Source organism: Watersipora subatra, chromosome 11 (genome assembly GCF_963576615.1).
Source record: "Watersipora subatra chromosome 11, tzWatSuba1.1, whole genome shotgun sequence".
NCBI classification, from domain to species: domain Eukaryota; kingdom Metazoa; phylum Bryozoa; class Gymnolaemata; order Cheilostomatida; family Watersiporidae; genus Watersipora; species Watersipora subatra.
In genome coordinates this window covers 36,928,020-36,949,254 of record NC_088718.1, presented here as the reverse complement: position 1 = coordinate 36,949,254, position 21,235 = coordinate 36,928,020, and the positions used below count along the sequence as shown (strand labels likewise).

Genomic DNA, 21,235 nt, shown 5'->3' with positions numbered 1-21,235 from the left:
ATACGTTATAGGAGGTATAAGGTATAGGCGGTATACGTTATAGTAGGTATACGTTATAGGAGGTATACGTTATAGGAGGTATACGTTATAGAAGGTATACGTTATAGGAGGTATACGTTATAGGAGGTATACGTTATAGGAGGTATACGTTATAGGAGGTATACGTTATAGGAGGTATACGTTATAGGAGGTATACGTTATAGGAGGTATACGTTATAGAAGGTATAAGATATAGGAGGTATAAGTTATAGGAGTTATACGTTATAGGAGGTATAAGGTATAGGCGGTATACGTTATAGTAGGTATACGTTATAGGAGGTATACGTTATAGGAGGTATACGTTATAGGAGGTATACGTCATAGAAGGTATAAGATATAGGAGGTATACGTTATAGGAGGTATAAGGTATAGGCGGTATACGTTATAGTAGGTATACGTTATAGGAGGTATTCGTTATAGAAGGTATAAGTTATAGGAGGTATATGTTATAGTAGGTATACGTTATAGGAGTTATACGTTATAGGAGGTATAAGATATAGGAGGTATATGTTATAGGAGGTATACGTTATAGGAGGTATACGTTATAGAAGGTATAAGATATAGGAGGTATACGTTATAGGAGGTATAAGGTATAGTAGGTATACGTTATAGGAGGTATACGTTATAGGAGGTATACGTCATAGAAGGTATAAGATATAGGAGGTATACGTTATAGGAGGTATAAGGTATAGGCGGTATACGTTATAGTAGGTATACATTATAGGAGGTATTCGTTATAGAAGGTATAAGTTATAGGAGGTATATGTTATAGTAGGTATACGTTATAGGAGTTATACGTTATAGGAGGTATATGTTATAGTAGATATACGTTATAGGAGTTATACGTTATAGGAGGTATAAGATATAGGAGGTATACGTTATAGGAGGTATACGTTATAGGAGGTATTCGTTATAGAAGGTATAAGTTATAGGAGGTATATGTTATAGTAGGTATACGTTATAGGAGTTATACGTTATAGGAGTTATACGTTATAGGAGGTATACGTTATGGGAGGTACACGTTATGGGAGGTATATATTATAGGAAATATATGTTATAGGAGAACAGAGACAACGAAGGAGTAAATTGTTATTGATGTGACCGAGTCATTATTAGTACGATTTTGTGGATACTTTTTAATGATCACTCGTTAATTTGAGTTCGTAAAAATCCAAGAATTCAGTGACGGTCAATTGTAAATGGCGTTGAATTAAAGGGGGACGCTTTCAACCCTTTTTGTACAGTTGCAGTCGAATGGAGGTGGTGTTCAATGAGAGGTTTACAGTTTATTAGTATTAAAATGTAAGCAGTATTAAATTGTAGCATGCGAATTTGCATCCTCTGCTACTAAAATGTGTTTTGAGGGTTCAGAATAATAAAAGGACAAATTTAACACATACACTAAATAGGAAGACGATAAGTTGATGAAAACCTACAAATTTTGAATGGCTGAAGAAAAATCAATATTTCACCTTGTTCTCGGTTGACTGGTTAACCATGGTAAGTATTATATTCATTGTGATTCTGTGTTTCGTAGAAATGTACCAGGTGGAGACAACCAAGAGAAGCTCTTATACCAAATTATATCCGCAGCTGGCAATAAAGGTTTGTGCAAGCGAGAGACCCCAAGGGCATGCCATAATGCTATGCGTAAACCAATATACAGAGCCGGTACTGTATTTGACTTACGGATATCTAATTTAGGGAATTGCGTTTCAATGGCCAAGCGAGTGGTTACATATCTATAGTTAGCAGTTTTTGGCAAGTTGCTGAAGGAAGCTAAACAAGTTAGACAACCTAGGAAATAGGTCTAAATATTTTTAAGGGGTATATATGTAAGAGGGAACATTGTGTACTATGTTAGAGGTGGTTGTGTTGGAGTAGACTCGAGATTCTTGGTTGTTAAATGGTGTCTGCTATAAATATAAATGATTAGTATTGTTATTAGCCGTTCATCATTCCATATTTATTTTTAGTAATCATGAACTTGTTCATTCATTTTCATACAATTTTGTAGAAAATTCTAGAGTTGCGATGGATTAACTGCCTTTTGTAGGAATATGGGTTAGAGACATCAGATATAAGTGTAACTTGATGCTCACTCAAGTCAATAAGATTCTCAAGTCTCTCGAGTCAAAGAACCTTGTTAAGTCACTCAAGTCAGTTAGTGTAAGTGATTATGATGTGTAGAATATTGCTTCACTATCTGGTTGTTACGTGGTCTGGAGGAAAAATGATAGTTTAGTTATAAGATTGAAGTTTAGCCGAAGGTACAGTTGGCAAAGATTTGTTTTGATATAAATCCTTATGAGAATGATATTTTAATACTCCAATTGTTTTTGCACCACATTAAAAAGAAGGCTGATTGGCTACAGATGGTTTTGAGCTAAAATTGCTACTCGCTGTCTCAAAAGAAGTCCAAATTAGTGAGTTCGATCTGTTTGAATTGCTTCTTTTTTGAAAATATGTGGTGTGTATTTAACATCAAAAAATTTTCTTTTTTCGTCTCTTGTGAATAACTGTGACAGCATGTCTAAATTCATAAGAATGGTGCTATATCACTACACTCTTTGCTGGCATCTACTAGAAATATGATAGCATTAATCTATTTTAGCAATGCAATCTTGCCCATATGTAGTATGTCATGCAAGTCATCATTTCAGTCCTTATCTGTTTCTCTGTTAAATTTACCACAGCATCACCAGGTGTTCATCAAAAATTTGAGTTGTGTAAAAGTCATAAGAAAATGACTCAAATTTCTTAGCTGGTACAATTTTAAGAATCAACAAGAGAGGATGTGTTTGCTGATGTTAGCTATATACCATAAGTATATTTCATAAGTATTTTCACTGTTGATATACGGCTGTTGTACATTTGTTCATCTTATTATTATGAATCCAAAAGTACTAAACAGCGTTTGAAAGTTCAACTAGTTATGGCTGCAAAAGACAGTATGTGTTGGTAAAGGATATCAATAGCATTCTAGCCACACACTGGTTTGTCTCAAATACAGGCTGGCAAGAAGAAGCTTTACATGCTGTACGATTTGACCCCTGACCGCTCCGTCACTGGGGGTGCCTTTTACTCTGATCAGGAATTTGAATCAGAATTTGTGGATGTTCTCACCAATCAGTGTTACAGATTTCTTCAGAATAAGGTGAGAATTTTAAATGTTCTCACTGAATAATGTGCATCTGTTATCCCACAACCAAACACGAGCGGAGCGATTGTTCGGGAGATTTATGATAAATGCATACGTGCGCACAACTCACGAAAACTATTCATCAACGGCCATCGCAAACGCTTGTACCGAAATCTCATCAACAAATTTAACCATTTTTCAATTGAGTCGTTTATGTATAATAACGATACAAAACACATATAAACCTATTTACATATGTTACCAAGTCTTTGAAAAGTGTAGACAATATCCTAAACCTTACCCGTCTGATCGGATTATACATAAATAGACAGATTAATTCAGCAAAAAATTGCCACAAAACACTTGAAAAGCTTGTTTTAATCATAATTAAGACCGGCCTACGATACGCCAATAAAGCCGTGCGACAGATAGTAGAACTATTTAGCAGTGCGAATTTCACGAGAAAAATGTGCTCATTTCACCAGTCTATGGCATTGTTTAATTGCTAAGGTTTCTAATATTTTTCCGTTTTTAATATCTTGCGAAAATAATTAGTTATAAGAATAATTATTCGATTTTATGAAATTATTATTAGATTTCATTATAAGAATAATTATTCGAATTTATCCGAAGGTTTCTGTAATAAACGTAGACCGTTCGAGGCGTAGACCGATTTACAGGTACGAAATTGTGGTACACAGTTTATCAGCCTATGTTTTTTTTTGTCCAATCGCCCAAGGTTTCATTAAATTATTTAAAACGTTAGCCGAAATTCTTTACATTTTATGTACAAGCTAGAGCCGAACTACAATGCCTCTTTATGACGAGAACATTTTTTTATTTTGCTCCAGTTTGCAGAAAACTTCCAGACGCGTGAACGCTCATACTTGCTTTCTGTTGAAGATCGCTATCAAAACCATTCTACATTCAACACAACCAACCTTCAAACTGTGGGGGTATGTATGCGTCAAGCAAACGATCTAATCATCCGCGATCTATTACTAAGACTCCGTGATGTTGAGTCGACCGATCAAGACTATAAACTCCTGTCGCACCGATTTCCTGGCATTGTTGATCGTGACCCCGTCTTCGATACTGCTACTCGTCTATTTTCAACATGTGAATCGGTCCGAGATTACAACTCAAACAGACTTTTGCTACTTGGCAATCCTATTGCTCAGATTAACTCAAAACACACTGGCCGCAATGCTCCCTTGGCATCTTCTAATCTTGCATGTGGTCTTCAACGCACTGGATTTCTATCAGTCGGTTCGCAAGTTATGCTTAGAACAAATCTTTGGGTTGAGAAGGGATTAGTCAATGGTTCAATTGGTACTGTCTTGCGTATTATATACTGTGCAAATCAAGGTCCACCTGCATCACCTGCGTTCGTTGTCTGCATATTTCCAGATTATCTGGTCCAACGTCTTTTCCCCGAACACCCCAACAGTTTTCCAGTTATACGTATCAAACATACTTGGACTGCTGGCCATGCCACTCTTAGTCGCACAGGCATTCCTCTCGATCTAGCATGGGGTTTGACAATACACAAGAGTCAAGGTCTTACCACGGCTAAGGCTGTCATTGATATAGGACACCATGAAATGACCGCGGGAATATCGTTTGTTGCTCTCTCGAGTTCGAAACATTAATGACTTGTTAACAACTTCGCTAGGGAGCGCATTACTCGATTAGCTACCAATGACCAAATCCTACAACAGAAAAGAGAGAAGACTAGATTGCGTGACTTTTAACAGAACGCTGAACTTATCTAACTTATCTATATTTGTTGAAATTGTTAGCTGCACCTTTTTGAAGTCGTGCTCCCTCAAATTTATTTTATATCATCTCCAACAACTCTTATTTACACTATACTCTGCCAGTTCCTGCTGACAACTACTTTTTCAACAACCAGAAGTACCCTTTCTTTTTTCCATTATCACTTATTCCATTATCAGGTCGTGGGCTGTATGACAGGGGAATTTCTAGTTTCTCAAAAATAAGGTACATATGTGATTACTTCCTTCTTAAAGCACATAAATTACATAATTCTTTTATTGTATATTTCAATACATCAGTCTTGGCTTTCGAATGAGCTATTGTTTGCCATGGTGAAACAGACATTGGTTGGTGTTTATAGGATTTCCCCAGAGCTCTACCTCGAAAAGTTTACTGGCATAGTCTCGAAAATTGTGACGTCACAATTCTCATATTCGTTGTTGTGTGTTCTTACCGCTTATTTATCAACTACGATAATGACGCTAGTGGCAGGCGAAGGTAGGACAACTCCAGAGAACGAATGAAGATGACAAAGGAATCAGTGTCATTAGTTCTCCATGTACATATTATTTCTATGATAAGTACCTCGGACTCCAAGAACCATACTATATTTTCCCGGTGATATTATGCACTAGCTCTTTATTTTTAATGTGATGTTGAGGGTGATGACTGAGACTAATTAATTTCAAGCATTGCGTGATCTCGCGAAAGTGCAATTGACATTTAGTCCTAGGGCCACGCTACCGCAGGTCATAATTTAATCGATGTGATTTCATTCCCTTTATCAACGGCAGTACATTTATTGAAGCATAATTAATTAACCCAGAACATGTGTTTGTATTGGTCGGGTTAGCACGATCACGGGCATTGTTGATTATCTAGAATCTTAGTTTATTATTAGCGCTCTCCGGGTTTAACAGCGCCGATTGTCACAGAAAAACGCAGCCTCAATGGCAGCGAAACGGATAGACGACCTAAGGCTAAATGAGAATTATGACGTCACATTTTGAGTACCTGAACCAAGTGGTTTTTTTGCAGGACGTACTTTTGACACCCCGTTTTTCATAGTTCTATTATTCTTTGTGTATTGAATATAGGCTCATTCGAAATCCAAGACTCTGATGTATTGAAATATATAATGAAAAAGTTATGTAATTTATGTGCTTTAATAAGGTACATATATTATTATTTCCCTCTGAATAAGTTACATTATGTTGTTAATTTCCTCTGAATAAGGTACATATGTTATTAATTCCTTCTGAATATAGTACAAATGTTGGTAATTTCTTCTGACTAAGTTACATATGTTATTAATTATTTCTAAATGAGGTACATATGTTAGTAATTCCTTCTGAATATAGTACAAATGTTGTTAATTTCCTCCAAATAAGGTACATATGTTATTAATTCCTTCTATATATATTTTAGCAATATATACCCTGGATCCTCTATGTTGATTTTAGCAATATATACCCTGAATCCTCAATGTAGATTTTAGCAATACATACCCTGAATCCTCAATGTAGATTTTAGCAATATATACCCTGAATCCTCTATGTAGATTTTAGCAATACATACCCTGAATCCTCTATGTAGATTTTAGCAATACATACCCTGAATCCTCTATATATATTTTAGCAATATATACCCTGGATCCTCTATGTAGATTTTAGCAATATATACCCTGGATCCTCTATGTATATTTTAGCAATATATACCCTGGATCCTCTATGTAGATTTTAGCAATACATACCCTCAATCATCTATGTATTTTTTAGCAATATATACTCTGAATCCTCTATGTAGATTTTAACAATGTATACCCTGATACCTCTATGTAGATTTTAGCAATATATACCCTGGATCCTCTATGTAGATTTTAGCAATATATACCCTGAATCCTCTATGTAGATTTTAGCAATATATACCCTGATACCTCTATGTAGATTTCAGCAATACATATCCTGAATCATCTATGTAGATTTTAGCAATACATACCCTGAATCCTCTATGTAGATTTTAGCAATATATACCCTGATACCTCTATGTAGATTTTAGCAATAGATACCACCCTAATATGTTAATTTCAGTCATAGATACCCTGAATCCTCTATGTAGATTTTGCTTTACGGTAAATTGTAAATGGTTGGTGTCAGACTTTTTACCTCATGGACGCTTTCATGTTTGTAGACATAAATGCATCTTGGACAGCACTCTCTAGTTGATAAAACATTGTTAACTTCACGCCACTTTTTAGTGATGGCAGTGCTGCTGTCATTTGTCATAAGCTTATTAACCGTCGTTTTTCTTCCTTCCCGGTGTATCTTGGCTCCACATATTGAGTGTCTTGTAGGCGGAAGATGCGCAGGGCCAAAAATCGGATCCTTTAACTGTTCAGAACGCGTCATTTGCCTCTGGAGAAGACATGTGTCACTACATCTCAGCCCTCGGCATAAGTAAGGTGTGGACCCTCTTAGCCTTTGAATCTACTGTTTAGTCTAGTTGCCATAGAGATGACATACAATTCAATTTCGACTCGTGGGCAATGGAACACACAATCCTTTCGATGTATAGCATAAAATTGAGCAAATAAACTCAATATTTAAAATAATTTTCAACATGCAACGTTTGAAATGTCTCAAAGCATTGATGATTGTAAACCAAAATATATACAGTGCACCCTCGAGATACGATTACCCTGATATACGATTTTTTCACCTTACGAAGTCAAACATCGTGATATCTTCACCTCGCTATACGAATTTTATTTCACCATACGAATTTGAGAAAAGTTTCGCCCGAGTTAAAATTTGGCCGTCGGTGTGCTCATAACACACGTCGAAATAAAAAAGACACCGAAATATAGTTTGCCGAAAACATTCTTAGAACGTTTAGAAGAGACACGATGATCGACTTCTCTCATATCCGCGTGGAAAATTTCGTGTAAAATGCACAAGCGAGAGCAAATATTCATTTGTAGCGTTATTATAGCTTTTGCTATAAACTTTCAAGTCAGCATACGTATATAACTACAAGTATCTACATTTAATTCGTTATCTATGGAATCTGAGACCGATTCAAACGTTACAAAACGAAGGAAAATTGATTTCTATGTCAACGAAGTTGGATGTCGTAAATAAGAAGGGACCCGTATTATTAACATTGTCAAGGAATATGATCGCAACCAATCAGCATTTGCAATTATTATGCAATTATTATTAAAACAAGAACTCCATTAAAGCAAGCACAAGAAAGAGCTTCCGACAGAAGATTTGAATGAGCTAGGTCATGCACGCGATCAGCATTCAAAAGGAGCAACCATTTAGTAAAGGCAAGGATGTAGAAGATACGGAAAACCCCACATTCGCAGAAATATTTTAAGTGTTTAATTTACTGATGTGGACTGGTACATTAAAACAATGCATGTATAATATATATTATTTTTCTCTTGTGTGGCATGTTTTTCATATTTTAGTCATTTTATTTGTTTCCTTTTGGTTTTATGTTTTATTCTCTTGTTTAACCATGTCTTTGCATATGGGCTTGTTATCTTCTACGTGAATACAATTCATCGTATGTATGTATGTAACTCATATAACTAGCTACTCAGGATAGTTGAAGCATCCACATTACTTTCTGAAACTTGCTAAAGCCCTGTCCCCCCTAGGGTATAAATACGTACAAACTTTGTATGTATAGTTACATTGATTCTTTTGCACATTTCATACAAGACAAACTACTGTACCACATTCTCTGGATCCTTTTACAAGCGCTAGCTAGAAATTTTCTGCATTGCACCATCAATTTTTTTCGTAGAAAAGGTAGAAGAATTGGACAGGAATGGACAACTTCTTTTAGCCTACTAAAAAATTCCAATTCATTACGTTTTAAATTTATTTTCAAGTGCACAGCACCATAATTAGCATTGATACGCTTTTGCCTCATCTCTGCTTTACTCGCTACATGTACCAGCTAAAGCCACGTTACTCCAAAGGTATGTACGTCCTGTATAGAAAATAAAATTTTATTTTTCTTTTCGGTAGCCATTAAATGGTCAAGTGTGCGAGGGGCCGCTTTCTATAACTGCATCGCTCGGCCTTATTGATTTAGGTTGAAAAAGGTTTCAAACAGATAGGCTAAAGTTTATAGTGAAAGTGAAGATATGAACTGCTGAAGGATAAAATTTCGTGATAAAAAGTTGATACATACTAAAACTTAGTTTCAAGTGTAGGTTTAGCAAGCTAAACTTACTTGAAGTGAATTCAAAGTTTATGTTATGCGTACCTTTTGAAGGCAAGAACTCCTTACCGTACGTTATGCATTTGGTACACACATTATAATTTTGCGTTTTATTGCAGATCATAACCATTAAAATACACTAAATACAATACAGTTACTGTAGGTAACTATAATTACTAAAGTTAACATACTATTTTGTTGCTAATTGTCAATATGTACACATTTTTATGAAAAAAATTTGACGATTTTCACCAGGGAGTGTTTGCATTGTTTAATTACAATGGTCTATATACCCCGATATACGAATTTTTCACCATACGATGCCAACCCTGGAACGAATTAACATCGTATCTCGGGGGTGCACTGTACATGGTATTCTCATTCAGATAATCCTACAATGTTGAGATAATATTACAAAGTCCTTCGTACCTACCTTGTATCATTTTAAAATCACGAACCCTAAAAAGAGTGGTTGTCGTAGAGGCACAAAAAGCAAGAAAGCATTGGTTGTTTTTTTGTTATGCTAGAAAATTGTAGGGAAATCTGAACTAATGCTGTCATATCACCTCCACTCTATAACTATGAATCAGCTCAGTAATTATCGTGAAGAAAAAAGTGATTTGGAGAAAAAAAAACATCTAAAACGATAATTTATGATAACGTAAATGTTTTTGACTATATAAACAAAGAAGTAAAACTACTTTAAGTTCATTTCATAGCTCAGCTCAGTGCTGGGACGATATTACGATATTTCGGTATATCGTCGATATCACTTTCTGATACCGACCGTACCGAGTGCTTTCTGCCCATATCGAAATATTGGATACCGTCGATATTGGACGATATCGACGATAATATAGATCCATCGGTTTTTTGACATCATCGCATTGTTTGCAAACGCGCTCGTCCACGAAAAGGCCGCCATCTTTGTAGAAAGCTATCGTCATTCTCTTGATTAATAGTATGTTAGTTAGTAATGTTTAATTTTGCTGATAACAAAATAACAAAAAGCCTCTATTTTCAGGCATATTATCAAATAAAATGAAACCTGTGGAAGTATCCTGAATGCAAGATAGTAGTGAACAATTCATGTTTAGTTTGAGATTATTAGTGTAAAAATTAAAAGAAAATTTACATGAGATGATGACTTCAAATAAGTAATGCAGGATAACTTTTACAAAAATAAATTGATTGATACTATATACAAGAGTTCAGGTTTGAAGAATAGGTCTTCTATGAGTATTGATTGTGGCAAGATTAATTGTTATTAATAATTTGATGACTATAATATGGTCTGTACCATCTGACTGTGTGAGTATCGTTGATGTTTTCATGATTAATGGTATTTTTGATGTTGTTTTGATACTACAATAAAAAATTTGCAAACAAAAGCATAACAAACATAATTAATTGCAGAAGCTTTGTGTTTTGAACGATAGAAGTTCTCCATAAAGATGGCGGACAACGATAGAAAGACGTCACGAAAAACGAAGGATATTCCTCTCTACCTATTTGAAACCAGATTCTGCAGAGAATTATACCGGTATACCGATTCATTAGAGAGTTGTTCTTCCATGGCATTTTTCTTGGCAGACAAGACAACTCCGAATAACATAACCAATATTTCGATATATCGGTTGACTACTCCATCATATCGTACCGAAACGAATTTTTGATATCGTCCCAGCACTAGCTCAGCTAGACTATAGACTAGTTTTGCATTTCTATCATCCCTTCTGTATATCCTGCATCACTGAGACTACGGCTAAATTTGCCCGCCTTTAATTTAACACTTTGAAGCCTAACCTTATACACACGTGGAATTCAGTTGATCATCGACCGTATAAACAATTTTCAACTGACTGTACAAGCAATTAGGAATGCGAGGTTCCTGTTTAACTGAATATCATTTGGATGCTCCAAGCTTGTAGAAATTAATGGAAAAACTCAAATCAAATATAGTAAATAGTTTTTGCACTCTTTGATAAAAGTGATGTTTTAGAGGTAACCGAAGAAACATAATAGTTGATGTACAGCGAGTAATAGTAGAATATATCAAGAGTTAATAGTCGACATATCAAGAACTAATAGTACAATATATCAAGAACTAATATTCCGATATATCAAGAACTAATCATAGAATATATCAAGAAATAATAGTACGATATATCAAGAACTAATAGTACAATATATCAAGAACTAATAGTACAATATATCAATAACTAATGGCACAAAATATCAAGGACTAATAGTAGAATATATCAAGAACTAATAGTACGATATTTCAAGAACTAATAGTACGATATATCAAGAACTAATAGTAAGATATATCAAGAACTAATAGTACAAAATGTCAAGAACTAATAGTACAATATATCAAGAACTAATATTACGATATATCAAGAACTAATATTACGATATATCAAGAACTAATAGTACATTATATCAAGAACTAATAGTACAATATATCAAGAACTAATATTGCGATATATTAAGAACTAATAGTACGATATATCAAGAACTAATAGTACGATATATCAAGAACTAATATTACGATATATCAAGAACTAATAGTACAATATATCAAGAACTAATAGTACAATATATCAAGAACTAATATTGCGATATATTAAGAACTAATAGTACGATATATCAAGAACTAATAGTACAATATATCAAGAACTAATAGTACAACATATCAAGAACGAATAGTACGATATATCAAGAACTAATAGTACGATATATCAAGAACTAATAGTACGATATATCAAGAACTAATAGTACAATATATCAAGAACTAATAGTACGATATATCAAAAACTAATATTACAATATATCAAAAACTAATACTACAATATATCAACTATCAGTACAATCAACTTAAAACTTGGGAATTATACTGAAAAAATATCCAAATATTCCCAGAAAGCGACCAGGATTGCTCAAAAAGAACAAAGCGAAGCTATGAAGCCGAGTTTACTCGGGTGTAACATCTGGTGGGAAAACAACTCCCCGAATGACCTCGGACCCAGACTTCAAAGTGACAATAAACATGTTTTTGGTTATTACTTGTCAAGTTGATTTTTATATTTAGTTTTTACGTAACTATGTTGTAATGATATACATGTATATACATAGCTAAAGAATATGTAAGGTTTTTGAGCTGCAGAATGTATGAAATTAAACACAGTTGACTTATACAAGAAGTGTCGCTTCAATGTAGAAAGGTTGTAACATACCCTAGGACACTTATGTATTCGCGTCATCTAACTTTTGCATTTTCGCGGTGTCATCCTCTCGCGAAAATTTCATGAGCGAAACTAAACTATCATAACGACTGAGCGAAAATGCGAAGTTAGATGGCTTTGTTCATTGATATCCACAATAAAATCGTCATATTAGAAATGCCGGCAATTTTTGTCTGTGGTTGGGCTCAATGGGAAATTTCTGGTAAACTCATAGCTAATACACCGACTGAGCAGCATGGCAAAGCAAATTAAGATGATATCAGTTTAGTCACCAAATTTGTAACTGATGAGGATGAAAGTCTGGTAGGTGAAGTCATAAAATTGAAGAATAATTATTGTAGTGATGAATTTTATTACCAACCAAAAACAATATCAACCCTCATCAGGTCCAACCACATTATCTCTTTCACTGCCAACCATGTACAAATTCGCTTTCGGCCTAGTGCCAGCCATTTTATCGAAATTGCCAATATTGCTTCATGATATGTATACAGTATTTTTTCAAGTTCGATCTCTATCTAGAACATTTTTGTTACATATTTTATTTTGCCAACATTTTAACCAATATTGCTATGCAAAAATTCAATGTATTTCTACTTGTGCGTGATGATAAAGCTATGTGAAGCTACGATCGATCCGAAGCTAAAACGATCCTCCACAATGTTCCTTATCTTACAAAACTATTACTTTCACCACTGTCAGAGACAGTGCTGCTACTTTAATTATCTGTATAATCACGAAAATCTAAATCTTAGTTGGCTATAATGTCATCAACAACTAATTACCTGTTTTATGACTCGCGCGCTGTAGTTAATGAACTCACAGAAAAATGTTCGTTTTTAGATTAGAAATTCTCAAACAAAAGTTTAAAATTGCTTCGTTGTTTTAGGCTGATTTTATAGAGAAATCTTCAGACAACACAGTCAATTTCATAAAACTCTTAAAGACCGTGGGTTATGTGGTCAATGAATAATAAAATCAGGTTACCACGCAAATGCTGAGAATGTCCAAAAATGCGTTTATGGCAGTGGCCCCTAGAAAACGCATAAATGCGTTTATGGTAGCGAAAGGGTTATACAGTTTTGGTTGTGAAGTTGGTTGTTACCTATCTATTTTCTTCTTGGGATTCGAGTGTGAAAGTCATGGCGGGAGGGACCTAGACGTCATTGATAGTCCAAGAAACAAATGGCGGCAAGTGATCAAATTGAATTAACGATCTCACCCACACATTTCAACTTGCGGTTTACAATTACGAAATAGTCCCAAATTGAATTTTTTTCGTATTAGTGAACTGGACCTGAGTAATGTAATCTGTTTTTTTCACTGCATTTATTTTCACATCACTATATTTTCGCACTCATCAGAACCGCGAAATTAAGTTGCAGCGAAATTGTTATCTGTGTGCTACTCACGAAACTAAATACTAGCGAAATAAAAGTGTCTTAGGGTATGGACAAAATTTTTAAATGGATTAACATGACACGACAATTTTTTGCTGTATTATTCTTGCTATTTGTAGGTACAACTTACAGTAGACGACATGGAGATGGTTCTTAATGCTCTCATATATGACGGAAAAGTGGAGAAAACATTAGATGCACAACATAGGTCATTGTATAGAGCAGTGACCTCCCCGGTGAACAGTGTATCAATGGCCAAAGTGCCTTGTGGTGTTTGTCCCGTAAGTTCAATTTATACTATTTATGCGTTATTCTCAAACCTTTGCTCTCCATTGCTTTTTTGTGAGTGCATCAACCACTTTTTCCATTGAGTTGTGTTTTACAGGTTTCCCATGAGTGTGAGATAGGAGGCACAATCTCTCCCACCACCTGTCCCTATTTGAATGACTGGTTACAGTTTTAGCAAGTGCTTGGTGGTGGGTAGTGAAAACTGGTTGTTAGAGTTGGAAGTATTTAACATTCAAGTGGTTTTTAGCATTGAAATGCTGATGAGAGATTGTCATAGGTTTGTACAGGTACCTTGAAAGGTGACGGATCAACTCATTTTGTTCATTAAGGTCTGTGGTAGGAATCTTTTGAGTTTCTGAATGTCTCTTATAAGTTAATTTGTTATTAAGTTTTAATGATTCTTTGTAAATAATATAGACATTCAGCTACAAGTATTCAGAATAAATAATATGTAACAATGTGTCATGCCAACAATATTACAGTATTTCTAGAAAACATCATTATTATTATTTTGTCAAAGAAATCAGTGTATTAACTTGATTTAGGCAAGCCAGTGTTTCCTGTTCACAAGGACTCAGGCATAAAGTGCTAGAGCAAAGGTGACAACCTATTGAAGATGCCATTCTGTTGAGACGTAACTGTGGTCAAGTGAAGGTACTAAAATTCAATAGCAAAATTTAGATATTTATTTGGTTCACAGGAAACCTGTGAATCATTTATTCAGGTTTTAGACAGGCAGCTGATTATGGAAAACTACTCAAGTACATTCAAATTTGTATCAAAAGAATTGGTTGTATCAAAGTTGAAGAGAAAAAAGAAGTGGTATCGTTTTAGCAGCATATCTACAATTCTTGCAAAAGGTGTATAACAGAAAGTAGAGAGTAAGCTTAGTGTTAGAGCCCTCTTGGAATCTGCATAGGTTGATGGAAGTCAAATCATAATTGAGTAATAAAATTGCACATTGCTGCGTTTCTGATTATAACGGTATCGTTTTACCGCCTGAGTGACTCACCAAATTTAAATTACATGCGAGTTTTTCTAGATGGAGTGGCCGTACATAATTAGGCATCTGCGCTAGTAGCAAGTTCAATGCTACTGGGGACTGTAGCGTTACCATATTACTTTGGTTCACATGCTATTTGTTTACTCGTATGTTGCTGATTGTATTCGGAACAAATACACTTCACTCTCACTTCCGGCACACTACTCGACGTTGACGGGTTGTTACTTAATTAGTCTACAAATATCCAACGACATCCAACATGTAATAAGCGATAATACTATATGGTGGCAGCGAAACTCCTCTTCCTGACCAGTTGTTCATCATGGGAGAGGAGGAGAACCCTCAAGCGGCTGTTATTCCTAAATTTCATGCACCAAGATTGACACCTCCAGATAGATTCGATTTCACAGATCTGGCTTAATGGACTAGATGGAGAGCAAGGTGGTTACGATATAGGGATTCCAGCAGGCTATCCGGTGGTTACGATATAGGGATGCCAGCAGGCTATCCAAACAGCCAGAGTTCGAACAAATAAATACATTAGTATACAGACCTGCCAACCCAAGAGTGGGGCAACGCGTGAGATTTGGTTTTGGGGCAATTGATGTATCAATGATAGTATATATAAAATTGTGGAAATTGGGGCAAAAATCTCACGCATTTCTCACGCATTTTCATTTTTTCTTTGGGGTGATTGCGTGAGTCTCACGCCCAAAGCGTGAGAGTTGGCAGGTATGTTAGTATATACTGTAGGAGAGCAAGCAGAAAATATCATACTAGCCAGGAGTATATGTAGACGAAGACACACACGATAACGTGATCACGGCCTTCAACGACTACTTTGGCGTCAGAAATAATACCATCGTAGAGCGCGCTAAATTTAATAAACTAACTCAAAGTCAAGATGGAATGGACAGTTCATACATAAACTTTATAGACAGGCAGAGAATTGTGCGTAAGTAGCGTTGAAAGACGAACTAATAAGAGACAGGTTAGTCGTAGGAGTTAGTGATGACCGACTGAGTGAAAAGATGCAGTCGGAAGCAAACTTAACTCTAGCTGCTGTTGTAGAAATATATAGGCGATTTGAAGCTGCTAAGGAAGCTCAACCTGTAGTAAGAGCTAACGTTGCTGTTGGTACCGGTACGGTGGACATGGTGAGATCCAAAGGTTACAACAATGACCGAGATAAATGCCAGAATAGTCACACCCAGAGACCCAAAACCGCAGAACGCAGATCCCAAACACAGACTACGTACAAACAGCATAACTCTAACAATAACTCTCGATGCACTCGATGCGGCAAAACTCCACAGCACAACAAGCAGTCTTGTTCAGCCATCAAATCCAAATGTGACTTTTGTAACCTCACAGGCCACTGGAAGATTATGTGTCGTAAGAAAACTGCTAATGTAACTGAAGTAAACTTACCCGACCCATTCTTAGGTGAAGTTAGACATGCTTACATTACAAACAAGCCCTAGACCGCATCATTATTTGTATCCTTAGATGACAGTCATGAAGTAAAACACGATTTTAAGCATGACACTGGCGCGGATGTGTCAGTGTGTAGTGACTTTGGTTGGCATAGCAGCCAAATATGCCAGTCAAATAGACGTCTCATAGGCCCTGGCAACACTGTATTACCTGTTTTAGGCAAAGTAAATGCTAGATTGAGAATAGCTGATAGGCATGTAAATGAAGTTTTATACATTGTAGAAAACCAGCAAACTAATTTGTTGAGCAAAACCGCTTGTGTTTCTTTAGGTTTAGTTCATTGTGATACTGAGCATGTTATGAATGTTACTGATGCTACTCATGTTACTGACTTTTGTAGATTTAAAACGGAATATCCTGAAGTTTTTGTAGGCCTAGATAAACTTTCTGAGTCATACAGCATAGAAGTTAAGGACGATGTCGAACCTGTGGCGTTACACGTTTCGTATGATGTTTCACTTCCTAGACTGTCGATAGTAAAGAGACAGTTAAACGAAATGGAATCAAGTGGTGTGATATCTAAGGTGATGAGACCGACCGACTGGTGTGCGGGTATGGTCCAAGTACCGAAAAAGGATCCAAACCAGATTCGCATATGTGCTGACCTGTCAAACATAAACCGAGCAGTTAAACGTGACACACATTCTAGTAACTCAGTAGACAGTTTGTTAGCCAAAATTTCAGGCGCTCATTATTTGACTAAACTTGATGCTAACTCGGGCTATTACCAGATACCGTTAGCAGACAACTTACGTTTATTAACGACATTCATAACGCCCTTCGGTAGGTATTGCTACAACAGAGTACCTTTCCGATTGGTTAGTGCTGGTGACATTTTCCAGAGATGTATGTGGGACATACTCTATGGATTGGATGGTGTAGTATGCCATATGGACGATTTAATAGTTTATAGTTCTGTAAGTCGATCTGAGCATGATGCTCGTCTATGTCGAGTTCTAGACCGACTCAAAGCGGCAGGCATGACACTGAATTATAAAGTGTAAATTTGGACAATCAACAGTCAAGTTCTTGGGGCATGTTATAAGCGCAAACGGCGTCGATGCCGACCCCGATCGCATAAGAGACATTCTTGAACTACCCAACCCTACCAATAGAACACAACTCCAATCACTATTAGGATCCATCAATCGGTTAGGTTAATTTTCACTGAGAATAACTGAATTAGCCATACCACTTCGAGCTTTACTCCACAAGGACGCTCCATGGGTGTGGGATTTTGCACAACATCAGGCTGTCATCGATATCAAAGTCGAACTTAAATCTACTCCATGTTTAGCCTGGTATTGTCCGGAATGTCCCACTATTATTATGTGCGACGCATCTAATGAAGGACTAGGAGCAGTGATGTTTCAGATTCAGAAGGACAACACTCGTCGCTTAGTAGCATGCAAGTTTAGATCATTGACTGACACTGAGAAGAATTGGTCTCCGATCGAGAAAGAGGCGTTAGGAATAGCTTGGGCGTGCACCAAGTTTGAAATGTATAATCTGGGACACCGTGATGTCAGAATAGAGACTGACCACAAACCTTTAGTTCCAATCTTCAACTCTAAGGCTGTGAATGATCTGACAATACGCATCCAACGCCAGAGACTACGAACCATGAAGTACTCGTTCACTGTGTCACACATACCAGGTAAAACCAATCACGTTGCCGATCTACATTCACGGCAACTGTCTGGAAAGCCGAGCCAGGACAATATCAAGTTTGCCAATAATGTGAAAATCGATGCTGTCTCAGACATTAACTATTTACCATTAACTGAGCCGAGGTGAGTTGAACTCAAACGCAAACAGTCTGAAAATACCACACTTCAATTAGTTATTAAATATACACAACACGGTTGGCCCTCGTATCTCTCAGACGTGGAAATCGACTTGAAACCATACTAGCGCACCTAGTCTGATCTAACATTAACTGGCGGATTACTATTACATGGTAAACGTATAGTCATACCACTCTCAGGACGTCACGATATACTGACACGTTTACATAAAGGACATTTAGGTATTCAGAAATGTAGAGAACACGACCGCCGCTCAGTGTCGTGGCCTGGAATCTCGGCTGAGGTAGCAGAGATGGTAAAGACATGCACAACTTGCCTGAAAAACCAGTCAGAGTACCGTGAACCGTTGAAGTCCAGTACACTGCCCGACAGACCTTGGCAACGTGTAGCGACAGACTTATTCTACTGGCAGCGAACTAACTACATCCTTGTCACAGATTACTTCTCGAGGTATGTAGAGATTAGCAAACTAGCCGACCTAAACAGCAGATCTGTCATAACATCTCTCAAATCTATATTTGCCTGACAGGGCATACCCAAAACAGTTGTATCTGACAACGGGACACAATATTCTAATCAAGAATTTAAGGATTCGCCAAAGATTACTTCTTCCAAAGTGTGACTAGCTCCCCACATTACCCACAAGGCAATGGAGCTGCTGAGCGTTCTGTACGCACTGTCAAGAACTTGCTTAACAAGTCTGCTGACCCATACCGAGCTCTACTTGCGTATCGTAGCACACCCATACAGAATGGATACTCACCCGCCAAACTGCTGATGAGTAGAAGACTTAGGACAGACTTGCCTGTTGATCCGTCTTCTCTAATGCCGACTGTACCCGACTACAATATCATCTCGGATCGAGAGCACACGTACAAACAGAATATGAAGACTAACTACGACCAACGTCATAACGCCCGTAAGTTACCAAAAGTCGTACCATCTGAAAATGTATACGTACGTGATCTAGATCGAACTGGTATTGTAACCCAGACACTTCCTGACAATTCTGTTCAAGTGCTCACTGACTCTAGTGAAGTTCGCCGTAACCGACGTGCAGTTATACCTCTACCTGACAATCAGAATACTGACAATCACATATCTAATACTCCTGAACCTACAGAGAGTAGACCGCGCTTATATAGCTCGCCCAGACCACAGGTTACGACAACTCCTCGTCGGAGCACTCGAACCCGTAAACCGATAAACCGTCTCGACTTGTAGATGTAGGTTTACTATTGTATTAGTCATTTTATTATACTTAATAGTTCAGTAGATACGCTTTATATTATCATTTTGTTTTATGCTCATGCTTTGCTGGTGCCTTCATATAATAAGGGAGATGTAGCGTTATCATATTACTTTGGTTCACATGCTATTTGTTTACTCGTATGTTGCTGATTGTATTCGGAACCAATACACTTCACTCTCTCTTCCGGCACACTACCCAATGCCCGCGGTCGTTACTTAATTAGTCTCTACGAATATCCAATGACATCCAACATGTAACAAGCGATAATACTATAGGGACCAGCCATTGCTTAGTTATAGCTCGTATAGACTGCAAAATGAAATAAGAAGCTGATTTGAATTTTGGGCAATCACACACTCCTAAAGCAGCATATTCTAGCAAACAATAACTCTCCGAATGTGATCAACGTATGTACTGTATTAACAAAACATTTTAAATACTACAGTATTATAAAACCAACTGTATTTTATAATAATCATTAAACTGACAATAGAGGTATGTGTTGCTCATGATATCAATATAAAAACATGTTACATTCATTAGTGAGAATTAAGCCCTTTAATCCGCTTTGCCCAAGCTGGCGGACATCAGCCCGTCAGCCTGATTTTACTTTGATCAGGCTGACCAAATTGGCTCTTACACAATCGTTCTATATTTCTTTCTGATTAGCTGATATTTGTCAGTGTTCCCACTAGTATTAGAGAAAACAAAACCAAAGTACTTTTTCAGATAGACTTGTAATAATTTACATTTTACGAGTTATCATAACTGCGACTCCGAATATGGACGAGAATGACATTTTAGGTGTTTTGAATTCTGATTTTGAGGTCGAACAGACTAAAGCTGTTTACAAAAAAAGCTTTTTTGAGTAAACATCTCAGACATCAGAGACAATTCAGAATGTAAGTAAAGTTATTTTGCTTTTTATCTGTTGGTGTTCATAATGCCTTGGAGTTTGAGTCACACTCAAATTAAGACAACAAACTGAGGTGTCAAGTTGTAGTCAGCCACACAAAAGTTAATCTAATCTTTGTGTTTTTGAGCAGAACATGTTTCTACAAATGTGGGGCACTTAGAATAAATCACTTATATGTGTCAATCTGTAATAAGTTCATTCATTCATTATCATAGTTATACATGTTATTGTCACCACTAGTAGTAATACTGTTACTATCCAGTCTGGATGAGTGAACAATTATTGAAGCCATTGGTAAGTAGCCTAAATATTCCCCGGTGCTTGCACAGTAAGCGCTCCCACAGCGTAAATAATCCGTTCCAGGAATGTTTACGTTATAGGCATTTTACATTCTAAGAACAGAAAAATACACGTATTGCGAATTGCCTAATTCGTTCCAAAATCTTTCTAAACTCATCCCTTTGGGCATGCAAAAAAGAAAACTTGACTGTTTCAATTTGTGGGCTGTACCGTAACTGCAGCATTATTAGTTGGCACAGACAACTTTTCTCCTTTTGTGGTCGCCCTAACTGGTTTAATAGACTATGATTGCGGTAATTCTACAATAACTTGATGGGGAGGGCA

At 36.6% G+C, this 21,235-nt stretch overlaps 1 protein-coding gene across 2 annotated transcripts in view; it reads left to right on the top strand.

Moving 5' to 3' along the window:
- LOC137408209 (DNA-directed RNA polymerase III subunit RPC6-like) overlaps positions 1–17,319 on the top strand; it is a 33,041-nt gene extending 15,722 nt beyond the window's left edge. For both annotated transcript variants that reach the window (XM_068094619.1, XM_068094620.1), the window contains 7 exons: positions 1,577–1,644; positions 2,096–2,208; positions 3,053–3,196; positions 7,314–7,421; positions 13,967–14,128; positions 14,233–14,789; positions 16,976–17,319. In XM_068094619.1, the coding sequence (XP_067950720.1) occupies positions 1,577–1,644; positions 2,096–2,208; positions 3,053–3,196; positions 7,314–7,421; positions 13,967–14,128; positions 14,233–14,310 (673 nt within the window). In that variant the 3' untranslated portion in view covers positions 14,311–14,789; positions 16,976–17,319. The remainder of the gene's footprint in view (positions 1–1,576; positions 1,645–2,095; positions 2,209–3,052; positions 3,197–7,313; positions 7,422–13,966; positions 14,129–14,232; positions 14,790–16,975) is intronic.
- Positions 17,320–21,235: the final 3,916 nt, after the last annotated feature.